Source organism: Balaenoptera borealis, assembly GCF_965194805.1.
Source record: "Balaenoptera borealis genome assembly, chromosome: 8".
NCBI classification, from domain to species: Eukaryota; Metazoa; Chordata; class Mammalia; order Artiodactyla; family Balaenopteridae; genus Balaenoptera; species Balaenoptera borealis.
This window is the reverse complement of record NC_138865.1, coordinates 86,365,757-86,387,993: the sequence shown is the minus strand read 5'-3', so window position 1 is coordinate 86,387,993 and position 22,237 is coordinate 86,365,757. Positions and strand designations below refer to the sequence as shown.

At 51.8% G+C, this 22,237-nt stretch overlaps 1 protein-coding gene across 1 annotated transcript; it reads right to left on the bottom strand.

The window, feature by feature from the left end:
- Positions 1-1,831: 1,831 nt before the first annotated feature.
- Positions 1,832-21,741, bottom strand: GLIPR2 (GLI pathogenesis related 2). The gene is made up of 5 exons (XM_082402368.1): positions 21,626-21,741; positions 12,308-12,416; positions 11,848-11,951; positions 9,921-9,998; positions 1,832-3,345 (listed from the first exon to the last, which is right to left on the bottom strand). Exons 1-5 carry the CDS (start codon positions 21,636-21,638, stop codon positions 3,185-3,187), a joined length of 465 nt encoding a protein of 154 aa, XP_082258494.1. The 5' UTR covers positions 21,639-21,741; the 3' UTR covers positions 1,832-3,184.
- Between the last annotated feature and the right edge of the window lie 496 nt (positions 21,742-22,237).

Below are 22,237 nucleotides of genomic sequence, written 5' to 3'. Positions count from 1 at the left end.
TGAGCCCCACTCCTGACCCTCAGGCCGTCCTTAGCGTCCCTACTAGGAAAACTGTCATTGCAGCCTGGGGAATGTGAGCCTGCCAGGTCTTTCCCTCCCTGGAGTAGTCAAGTTCTCACTATTATTCACTGTCTCTCCCTCATCCTTTCATTCCAGACCTGGCTTTTTCTTAATTTGAAAATTATTTTAAAGTACCTACCTTTTAATGCTGAATTTGTTCACCTTGATGTCTTCAGGGTTAGAGGCACTCAGTCTGCACAGGACTAAGACTTTCTGTTTTCCCCAAAGGAACAAAGCTTGGCTTTCAGCCCCTCCACAGACTGGCTGTGTGGCTGAGGTGAGTTCCACCTGGTCCGTTCTCTCCGTGTGAGGATAATTGAGCTCTAATTGCTTCTCCAACTCTGATCTCTGGAGAGGGGAGGCGAGAGGCAGCGATGACTCAGGCGGAGGAGGATGAGGTCTCTTGGTGCTGCTGTCAGAGACCTGTCACTCCCATTGGCTTCCAGGCCTGCCCACCCAGGGTCAGGCCCTGGTGCTTCACCACTCCTTTGCCCGCACACCCACTATGGTGGAGGAGGTGGCCATGCCCCTCTGCTTTTGTTTCAGGTCCCAGAACACCATGGAGGGGAGGTCTTTCATCAGATGCTTCCTCCCAGTTAAGAAAGTTGGGCTTATGGGCTGTCATGGAGACCTGAGAGCATCCACTAGACTTAACTCCATGTGCCAGACCTTGTACAGCTGGACAGATTGGGGCCCAGAGGCGGGAAGGGGCTCGTCTAACTCAGTTCACAGAGCTAGGGCTGGGAGCCAGGGTTTCCAACTCCTTCCTCTGCCCTCTGGCTGTAAAGGAGAGCCGGCAATCTGGCTTGTCTTCTGCTCCTGTTGAACTTGTGGGAGTTGCCATCTTTAAGAAATCCATTAAAGAAGTTAGATTTGTGCCCACCCGCTCAGCCAGTTTTGTGGTCTGGCTTGTCTTCAGCCTGGAAATCTCCCCTGGTCAGCTTGTCCCTTACTCCAGCCAACTGAGGAAACAGACTCCAGCCTAAAGCGGCTGGCAGCCTGCCAGTGTCCACCACCTGGTTATGTATGTGTGTATTGGGCAGAGTGTATCCCTAGGAGCCCCAGAAAGTTCAGTGACTGGTCATTGAGTTTGTGTTGTTCGTGGTAGCTGCCCAGGTGTGGCCAGAATAGGACCTCAGCTCAAGGCCCTCAGCTGGGTCTCTCTACTCCATCCATCCTCAGCTTCCTGCCCAGCTCAGCATTTTCTGTTCCTGGAAACTCCCGAAGGGAGGGGCCTCTAATATTCTAATCTTCTGGGGACCATCAGTTGATATATCAACTTGTTGGGAAGCCCTGAAGAAAATGAAGGGTACGTTTTAAAGATACAGATTTGGCCTGGAACTAGAAAGGTCAAGAAGAGTCTTTCCGTATTTCCACCTGCTTTATACCTCTAACAACTGGCTTTCTCACTTCTATATATTTCCAACTCATAACAGGGCTTGCATATAGCTTTGGCTTGCCATGGCCTTAATTCAAACTCGTGGCATCCTTATTTTTTCAGTTCCACTGGTAAATTCTCTCCATATTTCTTGGCTCCAATTCCCAGTGCATGGCCAGCCTAGGGATTGGCTGCCCTTGGATCACATGTCCACTCTAGTCCAGTCAGCTGTGTGATGGTAGGTCACGTGATTCAAAACATAGCCACCTAAGGAGCACAGTCTACAGGGGAGAGGTTGGAGGTATTCAGAATCTTGAGTTACCTAAGATGGGAACTCAGAGTTATGGATTACCTTAGTCACTGATAAAGAATCGGGCATGAATCACATGGGAGTAAGATATTACACAAACAAAAAAGATTTTATTGTTGTCTTAGTCAATATCCCTGGGTGAAATGAAGGGCCCAGCATGAGCCTGTGTTCACAGTGCAACAGAGACCTTCAAAGACTGGCCTGCACAGACCCCCAGCCCTGCCTATCTCACCACCTGGAGATGCCACGGTTTCAAGGACACACAGCTTGGCGCCTGGGTTGGTCCCTCCCACATGGACCACGTGAAGTCGTTATTCAAGAGGACTTTGTGTAGTTTGAGGCAAAACACGGAACTAAATTAGCGACTCTAAGCCCCCGCATGGGAGATATCTCCCTGGAACACTTGGGCCTGTCACACATTCCTGGAGGGAGTAACAGCACAGCTGCAGGCACAGCTGCCAGGAACACGCCCCGGGCTCCCACCCTGTGTGTTAGGGGGAGGGCAGAGGCTGGAGGGCTTCCTCTGGGGGCCCTGAGTGAGCTCACCCTCACCCCCACGCTCACTGACTTCATCCTCCAAGGCTGCTTGGCCAAGAGCCCAGGCAGTGTGAGGGGCTTTCTCCCAGAACAGGCCCTGGGCCACCAGGCCGAGTGGGGGATGGGTGAGTCGCAGGCCTAGCCCAGCTCCCTAGAAACCAAGGTGGTGCTGGGGGGCATATTGAACTCTGAAATGCCAGAGGATTTTAAGAAAAAAGGGAGGGTGGTGGGTGGGCAAGGGGCGGTGGAAGGTAGAAAAATGCAAGGAAGTAAAGCTTTTTTCTCCATTTGTTCTTTGGCAATCCCACTAGAGAATTCCAGGAGGCGTGCAGATGACATCATGGCTTACAACTGAGAAAGCTCAGTAATTCTGTGAAATGGAGCCCCTGCCTACCCCGTGTTTCCGATGGAAGCTGCTTTATATTTATGTGTTTAAAGCTGTATCTTGTGTCACATTTAATGAGGGTTTAATATTCTTAAATATCTACCAAAAGTAGATTACAATGCATGAAGGTCACATAAAATGAACTTCATTTTCTCAGCATCACAAACATTTGGAATACAGAAAGTCCAGGGATGGATATTATAAGTAAGAAAGGTACAAAAGGAGTTTGCTTAAAAAAATTTTTTAAAGTTTAAAAATTGATTCCCCCCCCCCCCCAAAGTCCAAATAATTGCAGTCTAGGGAACCATCAAGGTAAAGGCTTCATATGCTCATTTCTTTGGTAAGAATGAATTCATGCAGAACCGTAAAACCGAGTGTGTGCTCAAGGGACCCATAGCATCACACAAGCAAGCACATACACCCACAGGGACAGACACACAGCTGAGTTTTTGTTGTTCTAGGCACTTCAAATCCAAGTTCTTAAGTCTGCCACCTTCCCGTTACATTGGACAAATTACTTCTTTGGAGGCAGGACATTTTCTTCAAAGAAGCCCTGGTTGACGACATTCCCTGCTGGGAAGTATCTAGCCACCACGAAGGAGGACCCATCATTTGCAGATGCCTTCCCCACTCCCATCTTCTTTGTATTCTTCCATACCATGGCAGTGAAATGTCCTGTAGGGGAACAGTCATGGGGAGAGGGAAACAGATTAGTTAGCAAAGCCTGGAGAATGATGTTTCAAGGGACTCTTGAACCCCTGTGCCATCTTGCCATGCTGTTAGAGGCTTGATCTTCAGCCACCAATCAGAGGAAGGAGACACAAAACACTGACCGATTTTCTAATGCATCAGGTCCTCTCAGTCAGCCACAAAGACCCTACTCATCTCACTCTCAGATGCCCAAAGGTTTCATGGTCTCCCAGCGATCATGGCAAAGCCCAGAGACCCCAACAATTAGGATGCCACCCTACCTGGCACCTGCTTCCACCCCTCCCCCCAACTGTACTCTTCAAGGTCACCAATGATCTCCATGTTCCTTCCCAATGGTCACCTTTTGTCTTCATCTTACTTGACATCTCAGGAACATTAATGGAGTCGACTCTTTCGCTTTTCAAAGGACTCTCCTCTTTTGGTTTCCTCTCTTGGCATTCCTCCCATGTCACTGCCTCTTCCTCCTCCTCTTCCATCTCACTTGTGAATATTGGAGGACCCGCATTTCCCAAGGCTCAATCCTGGGCTCTCTTATCTTTTCTTTTTGCACTCTTTAGGCAATTTCATCTTTCCTTGGCTCCCAAATTTCTTTCTCCAGCCCAAATCTCTCCTCTGTGTTCCAAACACAACTACTTACTTGACATTTCCACTTGGATGACTCACAGGCATCTCAAATTTAACCTGCCCAAAGCTCACTCTTGATTTTGGTCCCTCCCATTTCCATGACTGGCACCTCTGTGCACAAAATCCTCAGGGTGGCTCTGTATTCCTCCCTCCCGCTCATTTCCCCACAACAACCCACCATTCAATCCTGAAGAATCTAACTCCAAAATACATCTCTAGTCCGTCCACTCCCCAAACTGTGGTCTCAAGCGCAAACTTCTCTCACTGGGACCACTGCAACAGCCTTCGCCCGGCTCTCCAGCATCCACCCTTGCCTCCGCAATTCACTTTCCACTGACATAGCCAGAGTGATCATTTTGAGACATAAGTCATATCTGTTTACTTCTCTGCTTAAAAATCCTTCCATTGTTTCTAGTCGTACCTAAAACGAGAGTGAACGCTTTGCCCCAGTGGCCTCCTTTCCATTCCCTGAACACATCCGGTTATTTCCGACTATAAAGCCCTTGCACACACTGGCCACTGTATGCAACGCTCTTCTGATGACCAGCGTTTTCTTGTCCCTTAGGTCTCAGCCCAAATGTCACTTTTTCAGAGAGGCCTTTCACAATCACTCTTATTTCCTGAACACCTCCCTCCCCAGAGAGTCTTATTGCACCATTTTCCCCCTCGTAGCATTCTTACCATTTGCAATGATATATTTGATATTTTGCTAATTGTTTGGCCCCTTTACTAGGCCATGAGCCCCACATGGGCAGGAACCAAATTGGTTTATTCATCAAAGTACACGCAGTGCCCTGGCACAGCCTGACACATGGAAAATGTAAAATAAACCTTGGTTGAATGAATGAATGGAATGAATGAGTGAATGAATGAAAGGCATATGGAAGAACCATCTTGGACTGAGTTCTGCCACCACTGGAAGTGCAGGCTTTCTACGTTTTGAGAGCTCTTTGAGACCTTGACAAGTTAGAGCCTCCTTCAGTTCCCTCTGCTCTGAGCCAAATAGCCCAGTTCCTTCTCAAGCTACTGCCTGTCCCTCCAGGTGCTTCTGTGGCTTGCCAAGGCTTCCCAGCATCATTCTCCCACTGTTCAGGCTGCCTGCCCCTCACTCACTGGTATTTTCAAACTGCTAACATAGCTTAGCTTCTAACTCCCCTCCTGCTTTGGGGTCAAAGAGCTGATGCTGTAACATACTCTTTGCTCAATGACCATAAATTCTCGTCTCCTGGGAGTAGAGATTGGGAGTTCATCCTTCGCACCTTTCTCATAGAGATCCTTTGACAGGTCAATGGGATATTTACTGCCATGTCACAGAATGGCATTCATTTTCGAAAACAACCCCGAAGAGATTATGTTTCCTCTTTGAGGGCAGGAACCATATCTGTCTTATTGACCACTGGGCTTGGCACATAGTAGATGCCCAATTAATATCTGATGAAGAAAGTAAGAGACAGAGGGAAGGAGGAAAATTGTGATCAGAGTAGCTAAGCTTCCAGTGGCTGGTTGGGAAAGAAAGAGGGCAACCGCTTTACACCTATTAAGATGGAAATTATTTTAAAAACAAAACCAAATAACAAATGTTGGTGAGGATGGGGAGAAATTGGAACCCTTTTGTTTTGCTGATGGGAATGTAAGATGGTGCAGCCACTGTGGGAGACAGTATGGCAGTTCCTAAAATAATTAAATACAGAATTACCATATAATCCGGTAATTCCACTTCTAGGCATACACCCAAAAGAACTGAAAGCAGAACTCAAATATTTGTACACCAGTGTTCATGGCAATATTATTGACAACAGCCAAAAGGGGGAAAGAAAACAACTGCCTGTCGATCGATGAATGGATAAACAAAATGTTGTATGTATACACAATGGAATATTATTCAACTTTAAAAAAGAAATAAAATTCCGACATATGCTACAACATGGATGAACCTTGAGGGTATTATGCTAAGTGAAATAAGCCAGACACAAAAGGATAAATATTGTAGGATTCTTACCTATATAGGTAGAATAGTCAAATTCATGGAGACAGAAAGTAGAATAGTAGTTACCAAGGCTTGGGCTGGGGGTGGTAGGAAAGGATAAGAGTTATTGTTTAATGGGTTTAGAGTTTCAATTTGGGATGATGAAAAAGTTCAGCAGATGGATGGTGGTGATGAGTGCACAACGACATGAATGTACTTAATCCCACTGAACTGTATGCTTAAAAATGGTTAAAATGGTAAATTTATGTTAAGTGTATTTCACCACAAAAGAAAGAAAGAAAGAAAGAAAGAGAAAGAAAGGAAGAAAGGAAGGAAGGAAAGAGACAGGCTGGTACCCACACTCTTCCATTCAGGGAAGAGACAGAGTTGATATTTCCCATTGTGTCTTGTATTTGGTAAGGACTAAATAAACTTTCATTAATTAAATTGTGGTTTTTTTCCCCCTATAAATGAACTCCATTTTTATAATTTTGAAATTTAGGTATAGTTTATTTCTTTGCCTACATCCCTAAAAGATTTGAGGTTACTAAATTCTTTATGAAAATAAGCAAACATAAACACTCATCAGTAGGGTTGATGTGATACAATCAAAGCAAGAATTAAAAGAAAACAAACACTAAGTACAAGTATGCATCCTGACCACTTATCCTTAAGCTCATGTTAACTGCTGCTCAATACACTTTGATTCTCACCTCAGAAAAGAAGAAACACTACTTTCCAATTCACCCTTGGTCCTTACACTTTTGAGTCACATCTCTTTCCCATCTCCAGGCTGTCAGCAGCTTTGCCAGGTGTCACTGCTTCTATAGACTGTCTTGTCTTTTCTTCTTCTTCTTTTCTTTTTTTTTTTTTTTTTTAATTTGGCCACACCATGAGACATGTGGGATCTTACTTCCCCAACCAGGGACTGAACCCAAGCCCCCTGCATTGGAAGCATGGAGTCTTAACCACCGGACTGCCAGAGAAGTCCCTTAGACTGTCTTTTCATTAAGGCTCATGCCCTTTTTCATACAAGCCTTTTCTCCAAGAGACCACATGCTTTGGCCACTGACCCACCCACTCTCTCTGTCACCCAGACAAGGAAGAGCTGCCATTTATCCACTGGTTGCCAAGAAAATAATTACAGACACCACATGCGCACCAGCAGTGTGAATGCCCATGGAAGCCTATTCCAAACAGATGAGACTAAGTAATCTTTCTTCTGACTGGAGAGTTTCTGTCTGCACAGAGATAATTAAGCCTGGGTATTTAGAGATGAATTAAAGGACACAACTTCCTTAGCAACCATCAGATACACATTGGTTTCTAACCCTAAACTACTAACAGCTTCCTTTTTCTTTTTTTTTCCTAAAGGGATCACATCCTCTTTCCTGCTATGGACCCAAACTTCCTAGAATATGCATTTGAAAAACAAGTTGAATAAGTTACAGTACATCCTTGCAAGAGAATAATGCATAAGAAAGAGAAATCTCTTTCTGTATTGATATGGAACAATCTCTGCCAACCTGCTGTGTGAACAAAGCAAGTGCAAAACAGATCATCTATCTGACACCAGGGTATAAAAAAGGGAAAAGAGAGCATTTATGCAACTGCTGGTTCACAACATCTCTAGAATGATGCACAAGAAACTGGTATTACTGGTTGGGAGGGAAAGCGCTGGAGGCCAGGGACAGAAGGAAGACTTTCCACCTTATACAGCTTGCAAATTTCATGTCATATAAAAGTATTATTTATTCAGAATAAACAAGGCCTACTCATTAGAAGAAAACATAAAGGGACTGCAAGAAGCTATTTTTCTCCGCTCAGCACAAAGCACAGAACAGTGTCCTTCATCACAAGACTTTGACCCAGGTGGGGTGAGGTTGGGACAGATTATAGGATATTTCAAAGGCCTTTTCACCTACAACATGGACTCAGGTCAGGGAACCCCTGAACCATGGTGCAGCGAGAAGCAGCTCTGGGGGAGGCTGACTCATGGGGGATGGGCCTGAGCATCTTTAAGGGTCTTGCGAGCCCTGCTTATATCACCACCCAAAGCTGTGCTCCCGTCTGAGGATCAGGCTGTGTGTGACCCCAGGCATTGTCCACTGGCACCTGGGATGGCATAGGGGCTGGAGGCTCTGGGGTTTTCCTCTTTAGGGCTGGGAGATGTGGGGCAACAGACAGGATCACAGGGGGTCAGTGATCACGGAAAGTTGAGTCCCATCTCCAGCTCTGACACTTGAGAGATTCCCACCTTGGAGCAGGGGCCATGGAAAAAGCATCAGATAGAGGATAGAAGGTAAACAGAAGTCTCTTCCCTTTTCTGGGCCTCAGTTTCTCTTCTGCAAATGGGTGGAATAAAGCCCCACCTTCAAACGGTGTAGCAGGGTTACGTGGCCATGAAGGCGGAGATGCTTTTTACTGTCAAGTGGCGTGCACACACGAGCAACGCCAATCACTTGCTCTGACACATGTCTGATTGCTCAAGAATCTTGCTCAACGGAAAAGGAGATCCAGACGCTGTGAAATAAAACGTCTTCTGGTCACTGATCTTTATGAAAAGAAGAGCAGGTTCTGCCTACATGTCCTTAATCACTGGTGGCAGGTTGTCACCGTTCCCTCCCTCACCTCTCAAATCTAATTGCCACAGAACCAGCAGTTCTCACTCAGGGCCTGACAGTGGCCTCCTTGTCCTGCCCCGCAGGGCAGACGCTTCTACCTCTCCCCACACGGCTGCAAGAACCCCTGCCCAAAGGGGTGAGCACAGGCCACAGGAAACAGTGACTGGCTCTGAGAACATGTCACTTCCTGCTTCTGAAGAATCCTCCAGAGGGTAAGAAGCCATAAGTGGCTCCACCCATGGGTGAGATGGGGTGGGGTAGAGGAATGGGGGGGTGGACAGAGAACCCCCTTTTCAGTTTCCCTGGTGCCTTCCGGTCAGAGAAATCCACAGCCCCTTCCAACCCATCCTGGGCCCTGGGTGGATGTGAGTTGGTTCTGAGGAAAGACAGGAGCCTGGTGATTCCTGCCGAGGGGCAGCGGGGAGCCCAGAGCTTGGAGCGGCTGACCGGGGCTTTAGTAAGCTAACCATTTACTGCTCACCGGGGAGGCCTATGGCAAAGGCTGATGGTCCCGTGGCCGGTTCCCTGCATCTAAATACCGGCTCTCAGAACGGCCCATAGAGGCCTCCACCTTGTCCCTCTCCCTTGGGGACAGGGAAGAACAGGGAGTTGACCCGAGTTCACACAACTAATAGTGTCAGAGCTGAGACTAGATCCAAGCTTTCTGCATTCCAAGCTCGCCTGAACGACAAACTCGAGTATAAAGGTGAAGGGAGAATGCCTGGGAGGTTGTGAGGAGTGAGGGACAGAGAGGAAGGATGTGGGGGGAGGAGGGAGTTAAGACCAGGAGGAGAGCCAGCAGCTTGGCCCTCTTCTTGATGGCCCCAGGAAGCCCCTGGCAGCTTAATCAGGAGAGCAGCATGGGCAGAAAGGGTCTTAGAACATTCTGGCTGCTGGGGAGCAGGCTAGATTGGAGGGGAACAGGAGCAGAAGTGGCATGACGGGTTCAAAGCGCTGAGGCGTCACTCCTGGAAAGAAACACTCAGCGGCCTTTGACATCCACAGCCTCCTTATATCACACTCCAGTCAGGTGAAGAGCCTTGAGCTGGTGGGGCAGGAATCGGCAGCTTGGGTGCTCTTGGATGGGGGGATGTGTGTGTGTGTGTGTGTGTGTGTGTGTGTGTGTGTGTGTGTGTGTGTGTGTGTTGGGAGAGGTGTTGGGGAAAGAGGGTTTTGCCCTCTGGGCAAAGTCCAACCAGAGAAATATGGAAGAGGTGAAACAGGAGAGAAATGATTGATTTTCAGAGGGTTAGTTCCTCTCTGAAGTCAGACCCAAACTGCAACCCAGCCCAGGGCCAGGTCACTGGTGTGACCATGTCACTCACCTGTCCCGGAGGTGAAGCCAGGCTGCTGAAAGTTGTAGTTCTTGATTTCACTGTACCATCTATCAGCCACCTCCTTTCCTGTATGGAAAAGACAGTTTAAAACTCAGCAGCAAAATCAACCGACTCCCTATTCCTTCCATCTTCTCCCATTAACCCCAAAGCACCCATCCCACAGTTAGACATCTCATAAAGCACCAACGAGCTGACATGGGGACTCCTGCCCATGAGCACATCCAGGCTGAAGGGAGGGCCTTGTTAGGGGTTGGGAGGAGCCCTGGCCTGAGGTCAGGGGACCAGCATCTGTGTCCCTGCCCTGACACTAATTCACTGTGTAATCCTGGGCAAGGCCTGCCCCGTTCTGTACAATCGGGTTGAATGCAACGTACTCCAAGGGCTTCTAATGATGCTCTGAGTTTCCGGGAGACCACACCCTCATCCCACCCCAAGTCTGGCTCCTGAAACACCCACAGGAGGAAATGTAATTGGGCCGGTGGGTCAAGGTCTCCACTGCAGGCAGAAGGGTACTCCCCTGGAGCATCCACTGGCCACAGCATCTCCCTGGGAGCGGCTCATCTCAGGGCCAGAGAGCTGGGAGCCTGGGACCTCAGAGCAGTAAGTCTTGAACTTGAATGAGTGCACAAATCACCTGGGGCTCTTGTTAAAATGCAGATTCTGACTCTGGAAGATCTAGGGTGGAGCCCTGAGTCCGCATTGCTAACAAGTTCCCAGGTGCTGCTGCTCATCTGTGGGCCACACTTTGAGGAGCAAGTCCTTCGAGAACAGTGGCTGCATAGTGGCCGCAGCTGGGGAACTGTTCAAAATTACTGATGCCTGGGGCCTGCCACAGACGGACTGTATCAGTGTCTCGGGACGAGAGATCCAGGCACTAGTATTTTTTGAAAGCTCCACAAAAGATCCCAGTGTGTAGCCAGGGTGGGGAACCCCTGCCCTAGAGATGTCCTACCCAACCCCTCTCTGTAGAGATGGGGAAACTGGGGCCAGGGAACGTAGCAGATTTGCTCAAAGCTCTACAGGGAGCCAGTGCGAGGAGGAGCCATGTCTCCTGCTGGCTCTTTCCCACCCCTCTCCCTTCTCCCCGCCAAGGCCCACAGCCTGAGCCTGGGGAGGGGCCGCAGGCCTCAGGCTCCTGCTTTCCCGGGCAGCAAGCGCACACTTCTCCTGGAGGGACTCTGCCCCAGGGAAACCAAGAGGACTCCCAGGGCCTCCCCAGGGAACTCCCAGGAATGTGAGGCCGGGGAAGGAGCAGTCATTCTCCCGCGGGAGTTTGGAGAAAGCTTCAGAGCACGAGGTAGCTCTCTCCAGCATTTTTCCTAAAAAGCCACGACAGCCTTGTCAGAGCCAGGAAGCTCAAGAATGTTTGGTCAGTGCGGTGGGATCACCATTCCAGGCTGTGACCTTGGATGAGGAATTGTCTTTCCCATTATGATTACTTTTTCCAGCACGGAAGAAAGCTCTATTGCATTTTTCTCGTGAAGAAAGTTAATACACAAGCACTGTAAATATTTTCAGAAGAACGTGAGGAACGTAAAATCTTTCTGAGGCTGGGGATGCTTCAGGGCCCGCAGGGTCAGGCTGAGACTCAGCACAGAAACGGTCTGTCTCCCCGCCCTCACTCCTCTGCTGGGAGCTCTTCTGGAAAGGGGGTGGGGCCGGGCAGTCTGAGTCATCTCTGTGTCCCTGGCAGCCAGCACAGGCCTGGCCCTGAGCTGGCCATCGGAGACCTTGTGGTGAGCTGCAGTCAGCTCCTGGGAGCAGACAGACAGCTCTGGGGTTCTCTTCCCTTTCTGGGCCTGTGGCTGCATCACGGCGACGACACCACGGGGGGCGCTGGGGCCCGAAGGGGCCTGCACGCTGGATGTCCTAGGCCCGGCTCAGGCAGGAGGAGGGGAGCCGAGAAACGACTCACCTGTCTGATCGTAGGATGCCCACGCCAGGTTCTCCCCGCACTGGCCACGACTGGACTCCGGGCTGTGCTTGAGGATCCTCGTGCTGGCCAGGGCCTCTGAATACCTGCCGGAGCCCACGGTGCTTCCTTAGAGCAAGTACAGCCCAGGGAAGCCCCCAGAGTAGGAGCCCTAACCTGGTGTGGCTGAGCTTCCTTCCCTGCCCTGGGCTCGCCGAGGCAATCAGGAGCATCACACCTGCATCTTGTCTAAGCCCCCACTCCAGTCCCATTTTACAGAGCAGCAAACCGAGGCTCAGAGGAACAAGGGGACCTGCCTGGGTAAGTGGCAGAGTGGTTATTCAAGTCTGGCTGTATTTGCCCCCCAACCCACGTCCCTCCTGCCTTCCAGAGCCCATCTGGGACTGCAGCAGTGGCAGCACCGGGAAGGGCCCGAGTTGCCCGGGGCCCTGGGGGGACTCACTGCTGAGCCTCCCGGTTGAGCTTCTTGCAGAGCTTCAGCGGGGCGACGCCATGCTGCTTCCGGTACTCATTGTGGGCCTTCAGGACCTCGTCATTAAACTGCTTGGAAGCTGCAATGATTTCAAGATGGAGACTGTCTCAGCGTTGAGAAAAGAGCCACGGAAAGTACGCCAGCGGGCTTCAGAGCGAAGCCCAGCTCAAACCTCAGGCCACGTGCCCAGGCTGCTGCCCCAGTCTCTGCACATTGATGCCCCCTGGACTACGCAGGGCCCCATGGGGCATGTTAGGCCTTTGGATCTTTATCCAAGGCAATGGGAAGTGACTGAATGGGGGCGGGGAAGTGAGCTGAGGAGAGCTGTGTTTCTGGAAGACCCTGCTGGCTGCTGAGTGGGGGATGGGCTGGAGGTGCAGAGCAGATGGTGGGAGGCTGGAAAGGAAGCAGCAGGACTTCTGCAAGAAAATGTTTGAAGGAGACAGTATCTCAGAGCGGACCTACAGTGCATGGTGGGGGGTACTGGGAAGGGCTGGAGGTGGGAGCCCAGAGAGAACAGGCCTGGCTGGGGTGGAGGGGTGCCTGCACTGTCCCGAGAGAGAGGGACAGATGAAGAGAAGAGGACCAACCAGGGTAGGACAGCACTGGGAAGTGGAGAGAGGGGAGAGTGTGGGAAAGAACGCGGTGGTGGGGTGGGATCAGCTGGGCTCAGGCTTGCAGGTGAGGGAAGAGGTGGAGCCTGTGTCCAACTGGGTCACAACCTCAGAAAGAGCAAGGCCAAGAAGTGGTGAAGCCAAGGGTAGGCCAGGTCAGTAGTGGACAGAGGTCACTTCAATTCGGATCTGAAATGGAACCCCATCCATCCCACATCCTCCATCCATCTCTCCACCACTCATCCATCCACCTATTGATTCATGATCTAAGCATCAGCGTCCAAGCACCCATCCATCATCCATCCAATCCAACCCATCCCTCTGTTCATCTGCTCTCTGAGTGCCTCCTCTGTGCGAGGTCACATATTGTATGCTGGGGGTCCAGAGACAAATCAGCCATGTCCTGCCCTCAAAGGGCTCACACACAGAAGGGAGACAGCCTTGTAAACAGACACTAGCCAACAGTGTGGTATGGCCAAGGTGCAGGTGAGCACAGGTCAAGAGGAACTCAGAGAAAAGCAGCCTAACATGGTCTGGGGGATCAGGAAGGTGACCCCTGATTTGAGGCCCCACAGATGTCTGGACAGGAGCTGGCCAGGCTAAGATTGTGAAGGCACAGATTGCAGCCTTAGGAATCTGGGAGTCCCCCCTCCCCCTCCCCCCACCCCCCCACCATGGAAACGGGGGTGTGAGCTGGGTGAGTTATGAGCGATGGCCACAGAGGGTCTATAACACTGAGCTAGTCCCCTCTGGAGGGAGCCTGCCCATGAGGCCTGGCCATGGGCAGGGAGGGTGTAAACCGGAGGATGAAAGAAGCACCCCTCCGTCCACTGGCCCAGGTCACCTTCACCAGCCACCTTTCTCCTCCTCTGCTGTCTTTTCCCCCAGAGGCCGTGAAGATGAACCAGCAGAGGTCCTCTTCCCCTCCCTCAGCCAGATCCCCCAGGTCTCCTGGGCCTTCAGATAGAATCCCACTGGGCCTCTGAGGGGATGTGAGGGAAGAAGACCCAGGGCTTGCCCTCCGGAGCTTTGGGCTAGATGCCGACCCAGGAGAGGGAAGGAAACTGCAGGCTATGCCAGTGGTGGCTGAGCTTTAGGGGTTTCCGAGATATTGGACAGCGAGTGGTCCTGACCTCAAACATTCCAGGGCCCGGCAGGGCAGTCCAGTGAGGTCCAGTCACAGTAATGTGGAGTGGGACAGGGACAGGGGTGGGAGAGGGGTGCTGAATGCCAGGATCTGGGAGATCTGGGTTGACAGGCAGAGATGGGGAGATGCTGTGACAAAGGCATGTGGGTGAAAACCCTGGTGATGGTAACTGGGCACAAGGCAGAGGGTGGAGCTTCCACCTGAAGTCTCAGGCCTCTGTGGCCAAGAGGCCGGCCAAGCCCTTGTTGGTACAAAAGACAAGGATTTCGGGTTTATTGGAGGGAGGGGGGAAAAGGGAAGGTGCTGTCTAATGGGTATAGAGTTTCAGATCTACAAGATGGAAAAGTTCTGGAGATCTGTTTTACAACAATGTGAATATACTTTACACTACACTAAAAAATGGTTAAGATGGTAAATTCTATGTCATGTGTTTTTTACCACAATTAAAAAAAAAGATTGTGGGTTTAGCATGTTCCTTGGATAATGGAGTCACAGGCTTTTAAAGAATATCTCAGGTGCAAGTGGCGGGAGCCACAGCAACTCATGGGAACCACACTGAGGCCTCGCTGACAACACTTAAGGAGTCAGCTGGGTGGCATGGCGGCCAGAAACCCACGGGCTCCAGGGCGATGCGTTGCACAAGCCAGTGTCCAGCTGGAATGCTTCACCCAGCCCAGCCCCCACCTTGCATTAGAGGCAGTGAGAATCTGAAGTGTGTTCAGAGATGGTGATGAGGTGAAGGAGGGGCTGGATATGTGGTCTTATAAGGGATGGTTGCAAGTACAGGAGAAGATCAGACTTTGGAAGACACCGTAGAGGGCCCTGCTGAATTCTGGGGCACCACAGGGCAGAGCTGGGGCCAGTGGGTGGAAAAGCCAGGATGACAGATTTCAGCTCAGCCTAAGAAAGATCTTTCTCTCCATGAAAGCTTTCTGAAGACTGAAAAGGCTACCTTGCAAGGTAGTGAGCTCTCCAGCACTGGGGGCAAACAAGCAGGTGATGCCTCTCAGAGGGATTCAGGCACTGGAGACCCAGTCAGATGACCTTTAAGTCCCTTCCAACCCTGAGATCCCATAAGGTCCCATCAGGGTAGGAGTGAGAGGAGGCAAGATGACCGACTGACCCCAAACTTCCAGGAGTTCATAGCTTGTCTAAGGAGTGATCAAGGTAAGTGTATGTGTCCATGCAAGGGCAGATGTGGATACACACAAAGCGGCAGAAGGTCTCTATCTGAGTGACAGACCTGGCCAGGCCCATACTAATGTCCCTTCCAGCTCCTATGTCCCAGGCAGGCCACGGTGGGACACTACGGGAGATGCATGGGACTGAGTGGCATGGGCAATGGTGACCACAGATGTATCAGGGAAGGCTCCCTGGAGGAGGTGATGAGGAGACAAAAGCGCAGAAAGGGCCAGTGTGGAAGGGATCTGGTGTATCCCGGGGCTGTGAGGAGGAGGTGGAGATAAGGGGAATGGGTGGGTCGCTAAGGTGAAGCCCGTTTAAAGACAGCTCTGAGTGCTGAGGTGAGGATACACTGGACTCTGGAGTGCTCAGGCCCTGCAGTCTCCTTGGCAGAGGGGACATAAGGCTGCCAAAAACTAGGTCACTGCACTCCCAGAATGTGGGAAGTAGTGAAACAAAAGTGAAAGTTCCTGTGCCCAATCTAAGTTCGTGGCCCAGAAGCTGAAGCCAGTCATTGTCTCCAGCAGAGCCAGTGCCCTGGGCCAGGGTTCCTAGGGAGGGGTCAGGAGGGGTGCCCTCTCTCCCTGCGCCTGGCTGGGAGGCCTGGGGGCCCCATGACCACACCCCTGGCTGACTCACGAGTCCCCTCCCAACACGGCAGCCAGTCCCAGTCCAGGTGGCCCCTGTGAGCAGAACCGCAGCCTCAGGGAGGCAAGATACCACTGATGACCACACCCAGAAAGAGGCACGCCTCACTTTTTTAGAAAAACCTGAGAGCAGATAAACATAAGGAAAAAAGGAGTCAAAGAAAACCCACCAATCCCTGCATCAGGCAGGGAGAGCCCTCAGAGCCACCCCATGGTTGGGGGGGAGGGGAAGGGAGGGATTATGCCCTCATTTTGTGGGAGGGTAAACTGAGGCTCAGAGGTCACACAGCCTCAGGGTACCAGCCTGGAATGAAGGAGGACCTTTCTTCTGCTCGATGGCCAACCATTCTAGGTGCCAGGCCTGTGCAAGATCTGATTTACTTCTCACCACCATTGTGGGAGCTTCCACTACTGTACCCATTTTTTGGATGAGGAAACTGAGGCTCAAGAAGGAAGTAACCTGTCCACATTCCCACAACTGGTCCAGAGGTAGGCCCACGAGGAGAGAAACCCTGCCCTTAACCCCACCCCACCCCAAGGGTCACGAGACAGAGGAAATCATTGAGAAGAGAAAGAGAGGGCCACCAGACCCAGGAGGAGGATCAGCCCAGTGGGGTTGGCAGCCGCCTTCAAATCTCTGAGGGGAAAGAAGAGGAAGAAGGAAGAGGAGAAAAGAACTAAGATTTCTCAAGAGCCTCCTCTGTGCCAAGGCCTTTATAGACAGACTGGCGTGAGGGGCCCTAGAGGAAAATCAGGGGCTGTGGAGTAGAAGCTCCAGGGGGCAGACCTGGGGCTTAAGGCCAGAGCTGTTGAAAGGTGGAAGGGGCTGCCTGGGCCTGGCTCCTGTGGCTGAGGGAAGGCGGCAGGCCAGGGCGGTCTCTGCTGCGTGGAGGGTGCAGGCGTCTTGGGTGGGGCTGGACTGGGGGCTCCTGAAGGTTCTTTAGGGCAGAGCTTCTAACTGTTGAATAAAGGCTCTAAGGAGGTCCGTGCCCCTCCTCCCTCGCAGCTGGTGGCTGGGATGGGCTCCTCCCTCAGCATCCATTCTCTTCGGAGGCCTCCCAGAGCCCAGCTGACTCATTTCTCAGCCCTCTCCAGACTCCCCACCAGAGAGGCCCAGGACCGTCAGGGGCCAAGGCAGGAATTATGGACAGGCCCCTTTGGTCCCCTGGCTAGAGGCTAGAAAGCCTTTGGGGCAAAGCTGGTTTTGTTTGGTCCCCTGGCAAGAGGCTAGAAAGCCTTTGGGGCAAAGCTGGTTTTGCTAGTTTATCAGGAAGAAAGAATAAAAAGTTGATTAAAAAAACAAACATATATACACTAATATGTATAAAATAGATAACTAATAAGAACCTCTGTATAAAAAATAAATAAAATAAAATTCAAAAAACAAACAAACAAACAAAAAAGCAATGAGTTCCAGATGAGTAGCTCTTTTCAGCTTGGGTTCCAGGAAATTCAAGAGGCAAATCCCAGCTCTGCCTTTTACTAGCTGTGGGACCTTGGACAAGTTGCTTAATCACTCTGTGCCTCATGGACTCCATATAAAAAATGGGGATAACAGTATTCACCTCACAGGGTTGTTGTGAGAATTAAATAAATTAATCTTCATAAATGCTTTAGAACAGATCTGGAGCAAAGTGAACAACTATAGTTCAACTAAATGTCAGCTATAATCATTATCATTACTGTTGGGCAGAGGAGCCTTTAGCCTCCTGGCCTTGGGGGAAACTGCCCCCATCAGATCCCTTCCCTGATTTTAACAGGAGCAGGGCTGCTGGTATTTAACTTGGCCTTTGATGACCTCTTTCAGTACCTCTGAGCTAAGATATTTACTGAGTAAGTGAGCACAAGAACAAATGAATGAGAATCTCACACCATCACTGGGTAAGCCTGAGGACAGGATTCTTCTCATTACAGAGGAGGAAACTTTGGTCTTTAGGAGGACATGTGAATTGCCCGAGGTCACACAGTGAGTCCACATTAGAGCCAGATCTAAGAATGTCCCTCCCTTGCCCCGCATCTCACACACTTTTCACCTTACATACATCTTCCTTTCCCTAAGCAAGAATGACAAGGATGTCCCAGTGTATCGGCTGCCCCTTTGTGATGGGCAATAGTCACTGAAGGGCTGAAGGAGCCAGGGCAGGGAGAGCGCTTGTTCCCACCAGCAGACAGGCGGTCCCCTCTCCAGCCCTGCCTGCCACCACTCAGGCCTGCCCACCAGCACTGGGCAAGTCCCTGCCCAGTGCCGGGGCCCTGCTTCCCCACCTGTGTGAGAAGGCAGGATGACATCTGTGGTTTTCAAAATAGCTTCAAAGCAGGGAAACCCTTTCTTTGAACCTTTCTTTGGAATCAACAGATGAAAACGGTACTGCTGGGACTGACCTGGCCACATGGCCTCCCCCTGCAGAGGTGTGAGGGCCCTGCTCAGTAGAAAATTCCTGGATTAGTTGGTCCCTGAAGGTCTTTCTGCTCTGATAACCTCTGGAGCTGGGAGATGTGCGTCAGGAGGGTGTGTGGATGTCCCTAAGGGCCAGAGTCCAGGCTGAGAAACAGGATGACAAGTGGTCATTGTGGTAGAGGGGACAGCGCCCAGCTGGGAAGTCAGAGAGCTGGGTACAAATCCCAGTTTGTCCACTTATTGGTCAGGGTGTGAGCTTGGGCGAAGTACTCAACCTCTTTAAATCTATTCAGCTGCTAACAACTGCCTCACAGTGCTGTTACGAAAATTAGTAACATATGAAATACCCAGCTCCAAGCCTGGCACACAGCAGGAGCAGAATAATTGGTGATCACTATTATTAGGGACTATATTAGAGGCTTCCACTGAGCCCCAGGCCATTGCCTTTCTCTGCTCAGCTGCAGACTGAAGCCCAGCAGGGAGACCAGGGCCAGCGGCCGGACCTGGAAGTCTCTGAACACTGGGCCAAGTGACTTCTGGAATTTAAGCTGTTTTGGTTATGTGACACTTTTCCAGCAATGCCCGCTACCCCAACAACTCTGGGGTATATCTGAGGTTGAAGATTAAAAAGAGATGGGCTCCTAGGCAGTGATGAGGAAACTGAGGCCCAGAAGAGGCAGGCTCCTTATGAAGGTCTTTGTGGAACCACAAAAAGCCCCTGTATGGATACACGTCTGTGATGCCACCTGTCTTTTGGGCACAGACAGCCTCAGGCTGGTGGCCTGGAAGATCAAGGTTGGGCCCGTGTCACCCAGAAAAGTCATTTTCTCTTGGGGACCCTTAGGGGAGCCAGATACTATCCAGGGGGCTCAGAGTCTTTTGGGGGGGCAGGGAGACAAATAAAATACATGTGGCTAAGGGCCAGCATTCTGGAAGGTCCCTGGGTATATGTGGAGGGTGGGCATGGGAAGGGGGGTGGAAACTGCCTGAACCACCTCTAACCTGTCTTCCACCACCATCCTGCTCAACTCGGCAACTCCAGTCCTAGAAGGTGTCATCACCTTCCTGCACCCAGATTCATACCGCTAACCTTTCCTTCTTATTCACAACAAGTTAGTCACCAAGTCTGCTCGAGGCTACCATCTTGAAAATCCATCCCTGCTTCCTCTCCAGTCCCTTAGACGTCTCTGTCATCTCTTGCCTGAGTAACTGCAGCAGCCTCTCCCACCTCCACCCTCTTCCCATCTGATCCACCCTCCACCCTGGAACAGCTCTAGTCCTTTGGCTTTTAGATCGATGCTTTTCAATGGTCCCCCCAGGTCCCATCGGAAAAAGTCCAAAGTTCCAAGACACTCTGGGGTCTGACCACCTCTTCCAGGAGCCTTCATTGGATGCTTGGGCAGAGATTTCCCCCTCCCCTGAGCTCCCACTGCTCTTCACCTGTACCTGTCTGTGGCTTAGATCACTTTACACCTCTTACTGGAGCCATGTGGTGCCTGTCTATCCCCCCAATCCACTTTATGGTGCATTTCGTAATCCACATGAACACTCCTGAGGGCAGGGGCCATGCCCTCCGCAGCACTGGGTCCACAGCTTGGTACAGAGCTGATAGATGGTGGAATGGAAGGATGAGAGGGAGGGAAGGAAGGATGGAGGGAGGGAGAGAGGGGGAGAGGGATGAATGAACAAATAGAAGATAGGCACCCAGCAGTTCTGGAAAACTGTTTCTTAGGGAAGAAGCCAGAAACAACTGATTAAAATGTAGCTTTAGAGAATTTGTGGATTTTCTCCTAACCTATAGAGAAAGGAACTGATTTCCCAAGTAGGGATCTCAAAGTGCCCTCTCACATCTGCCATGCTCATGTCCCCGCCCTCCTCTCCCCACATCCGCCACCTATCACATTCTTCTTTAACTGCATGTCACCTTTCCATACTGTAAAAGACCCTGGGGATGATATAGGCCATCCTCCTTGTATAGATGAGGAAACTGAGGCACAGAGAAGGAAAGGGCTTTGATCGAGATCACACAGCAAGTGATTAGCAGAGTCGGGGCTGAAAGCCAGACCTGTAACTACAGATAAGGGCAAGTTAGGACCAATGCCAGAGAAAGCTACTTACTCCCAACACTGGTACCTCATAAGTCCAGATCTTGAGGACAGATTCAAGAAGAGACCCAGCCTTACCCATCTGAGGCTGACAATCTCAACTTCCCATGAAGCAGGACTTTTGAACTCTGTTCAAAAGCTGTTCATTAAAAAGCCTCCTGTGAGGCAGGAACTATGCTGAGATAGACATGGTTCCTGGCTGCCCAAAGTGAGGAGTCTGTGGGAAACAGGTCTTTGCCTGGGTAGTGTCCCAACCTGACTGCTGGGAGGGCTGCAACAAAGAAGACACCAGGTGGGGAAATCGGGGTGGGCTCCCAGCACAGGAGTTGAGCCGAGAAAGATGGGGAGGATTTTCAACTTCACAGAAGTGGGAGAGGTGGAGTGCTGGTGGTGGTGGTGAGCTCTGGGAAAGGGAACCCAGGGGAAGAACTATGCCCAGAGCATAGCTGAGTGCAGGGGGAGGAAACGGGCGATGATCAACTCCCAGAGGGCCCCACCGTGGGGCTGAAGAATGTGTACTCTTTCACCTGCAGACAATGGGATGGAAGGTGTTAGGGAGTGACGGGACTTCACCGGGACAGCCACCGTGGTGAGGATGGGCCGCGACAGGTCAGAGAGAAAGGGGAAGCCGTTGTTGGCAGCCGTGTGTAGCCTGACTGAGTCTGGCACGGGGTAGGGGTGGAGGGGCGCTTAAAGGAAGAGGGACAACGACAGAAGAAAAGGATGCTCAGAGCTGTCTTTCGGAGGGTTGGTCGGGGCAAGCTGTTTTGCAGGAAGAGATGCTGTCACAGTTCTGTGGCTTTTTCCAACTCTAACTCTGTCCTGAAACAAAGCAAAAGCCACGCCTTGGCCGGACGCTGAGCGCTAATCCCATCAGCGCCTGGAAGCCCTCCCTGACGCAATCTCTGGCTCGCAGACAGGAGGACCCTCCCTCGGTCTCGCCTTCCTCCCTCTCTCCCGAGGGCCCGACGGCCACCCCGGCTTCCTGGCTGCCCCGGAAATTGCCCGCGTCCCGAGCCCCTCCATCCCGCACCCAGTGGTCCCGGAGCGCGGCCGGAGCCGTGTCGCCCCGGCGGAGGCTGTCGACCCGCTCCCCGGGGATCCAGCCCACCGCGGGAAGAGTGACAGTGAAACCCCGGAGCCTGGGGCTCCGAGCCATCCCCGCACCCCGGCCCGGCTGGCCCGGCGGGCTCACCTGATTTGCCCATGGCAGGCTCCGCGCGCTCCTCGGCTCCCGCTGCGCTCCCTGCCGGCCCCGCGCAGCTCCGAGAGCCGAGGAGGAGGCCGGGCGGCCGCAGCCCCACCCCCGGCGCGGCCCGGCCCCCGCCTTATAAGGCAGCGGCAGCTGCAGGAGGAGGCGCCTGGGGCCACCCCGCCGGCTTCCTGGAGGAGGCACCGCGCGCCCGGCGCTCCGCGCGCCTTCTCGCCCTGCTCCCGAGAACTTGCCCCGCGTGGGGACCCCAGCGACCGCTCAGGGCTCTCCAAGTGCGGACGGGGAGCTCTGGGCCTCCTGGATACCTGTGCCTCTTGGGACACTGAATGGGGATGCAGAGGGAAGCCCAGGCCTCTCGCCCTGTTCCTGGTAGATGTTCAGCAACTGCTGCGCTGCGGGGACCGCGGGACTCACAGTCGAGGTGTGAGGGTCGGTTCCGACCCGCGTCACCAGGGGTCGGTGCTCTTCCCGCCGCGGCCTGACCCCCACAAACCCCTAAGGCCGCAAGCATGCCGCCTTCCCCTCCGCAGGGACCCCGGGCTCCGAAGGGCGTTTCCGTCCTCTCCCCAGCACACACCCTGTGGTGCGAGTCCA

Excerpts from the sequence above, each read along its gene's own strand:
- GLIPR2 (XM_082402368.1), bottom strand. Across the intron at positions 11,952-12,307 it reads CTCAACCGGGAGGCTCAGCA|GTATTCAGAGGCCCTGGCCA; the intron begins GTGAGTCCCCCC and ends GGGCTCCGGCAG. Across the intron at positions 9,999-11,847 it reads GGCATCCTACGATCAGACAG|GAAAGGAGGTGGCTGATAGA; the intron begins GTGAGTCGTTTC and ends TTTTCCATACAG.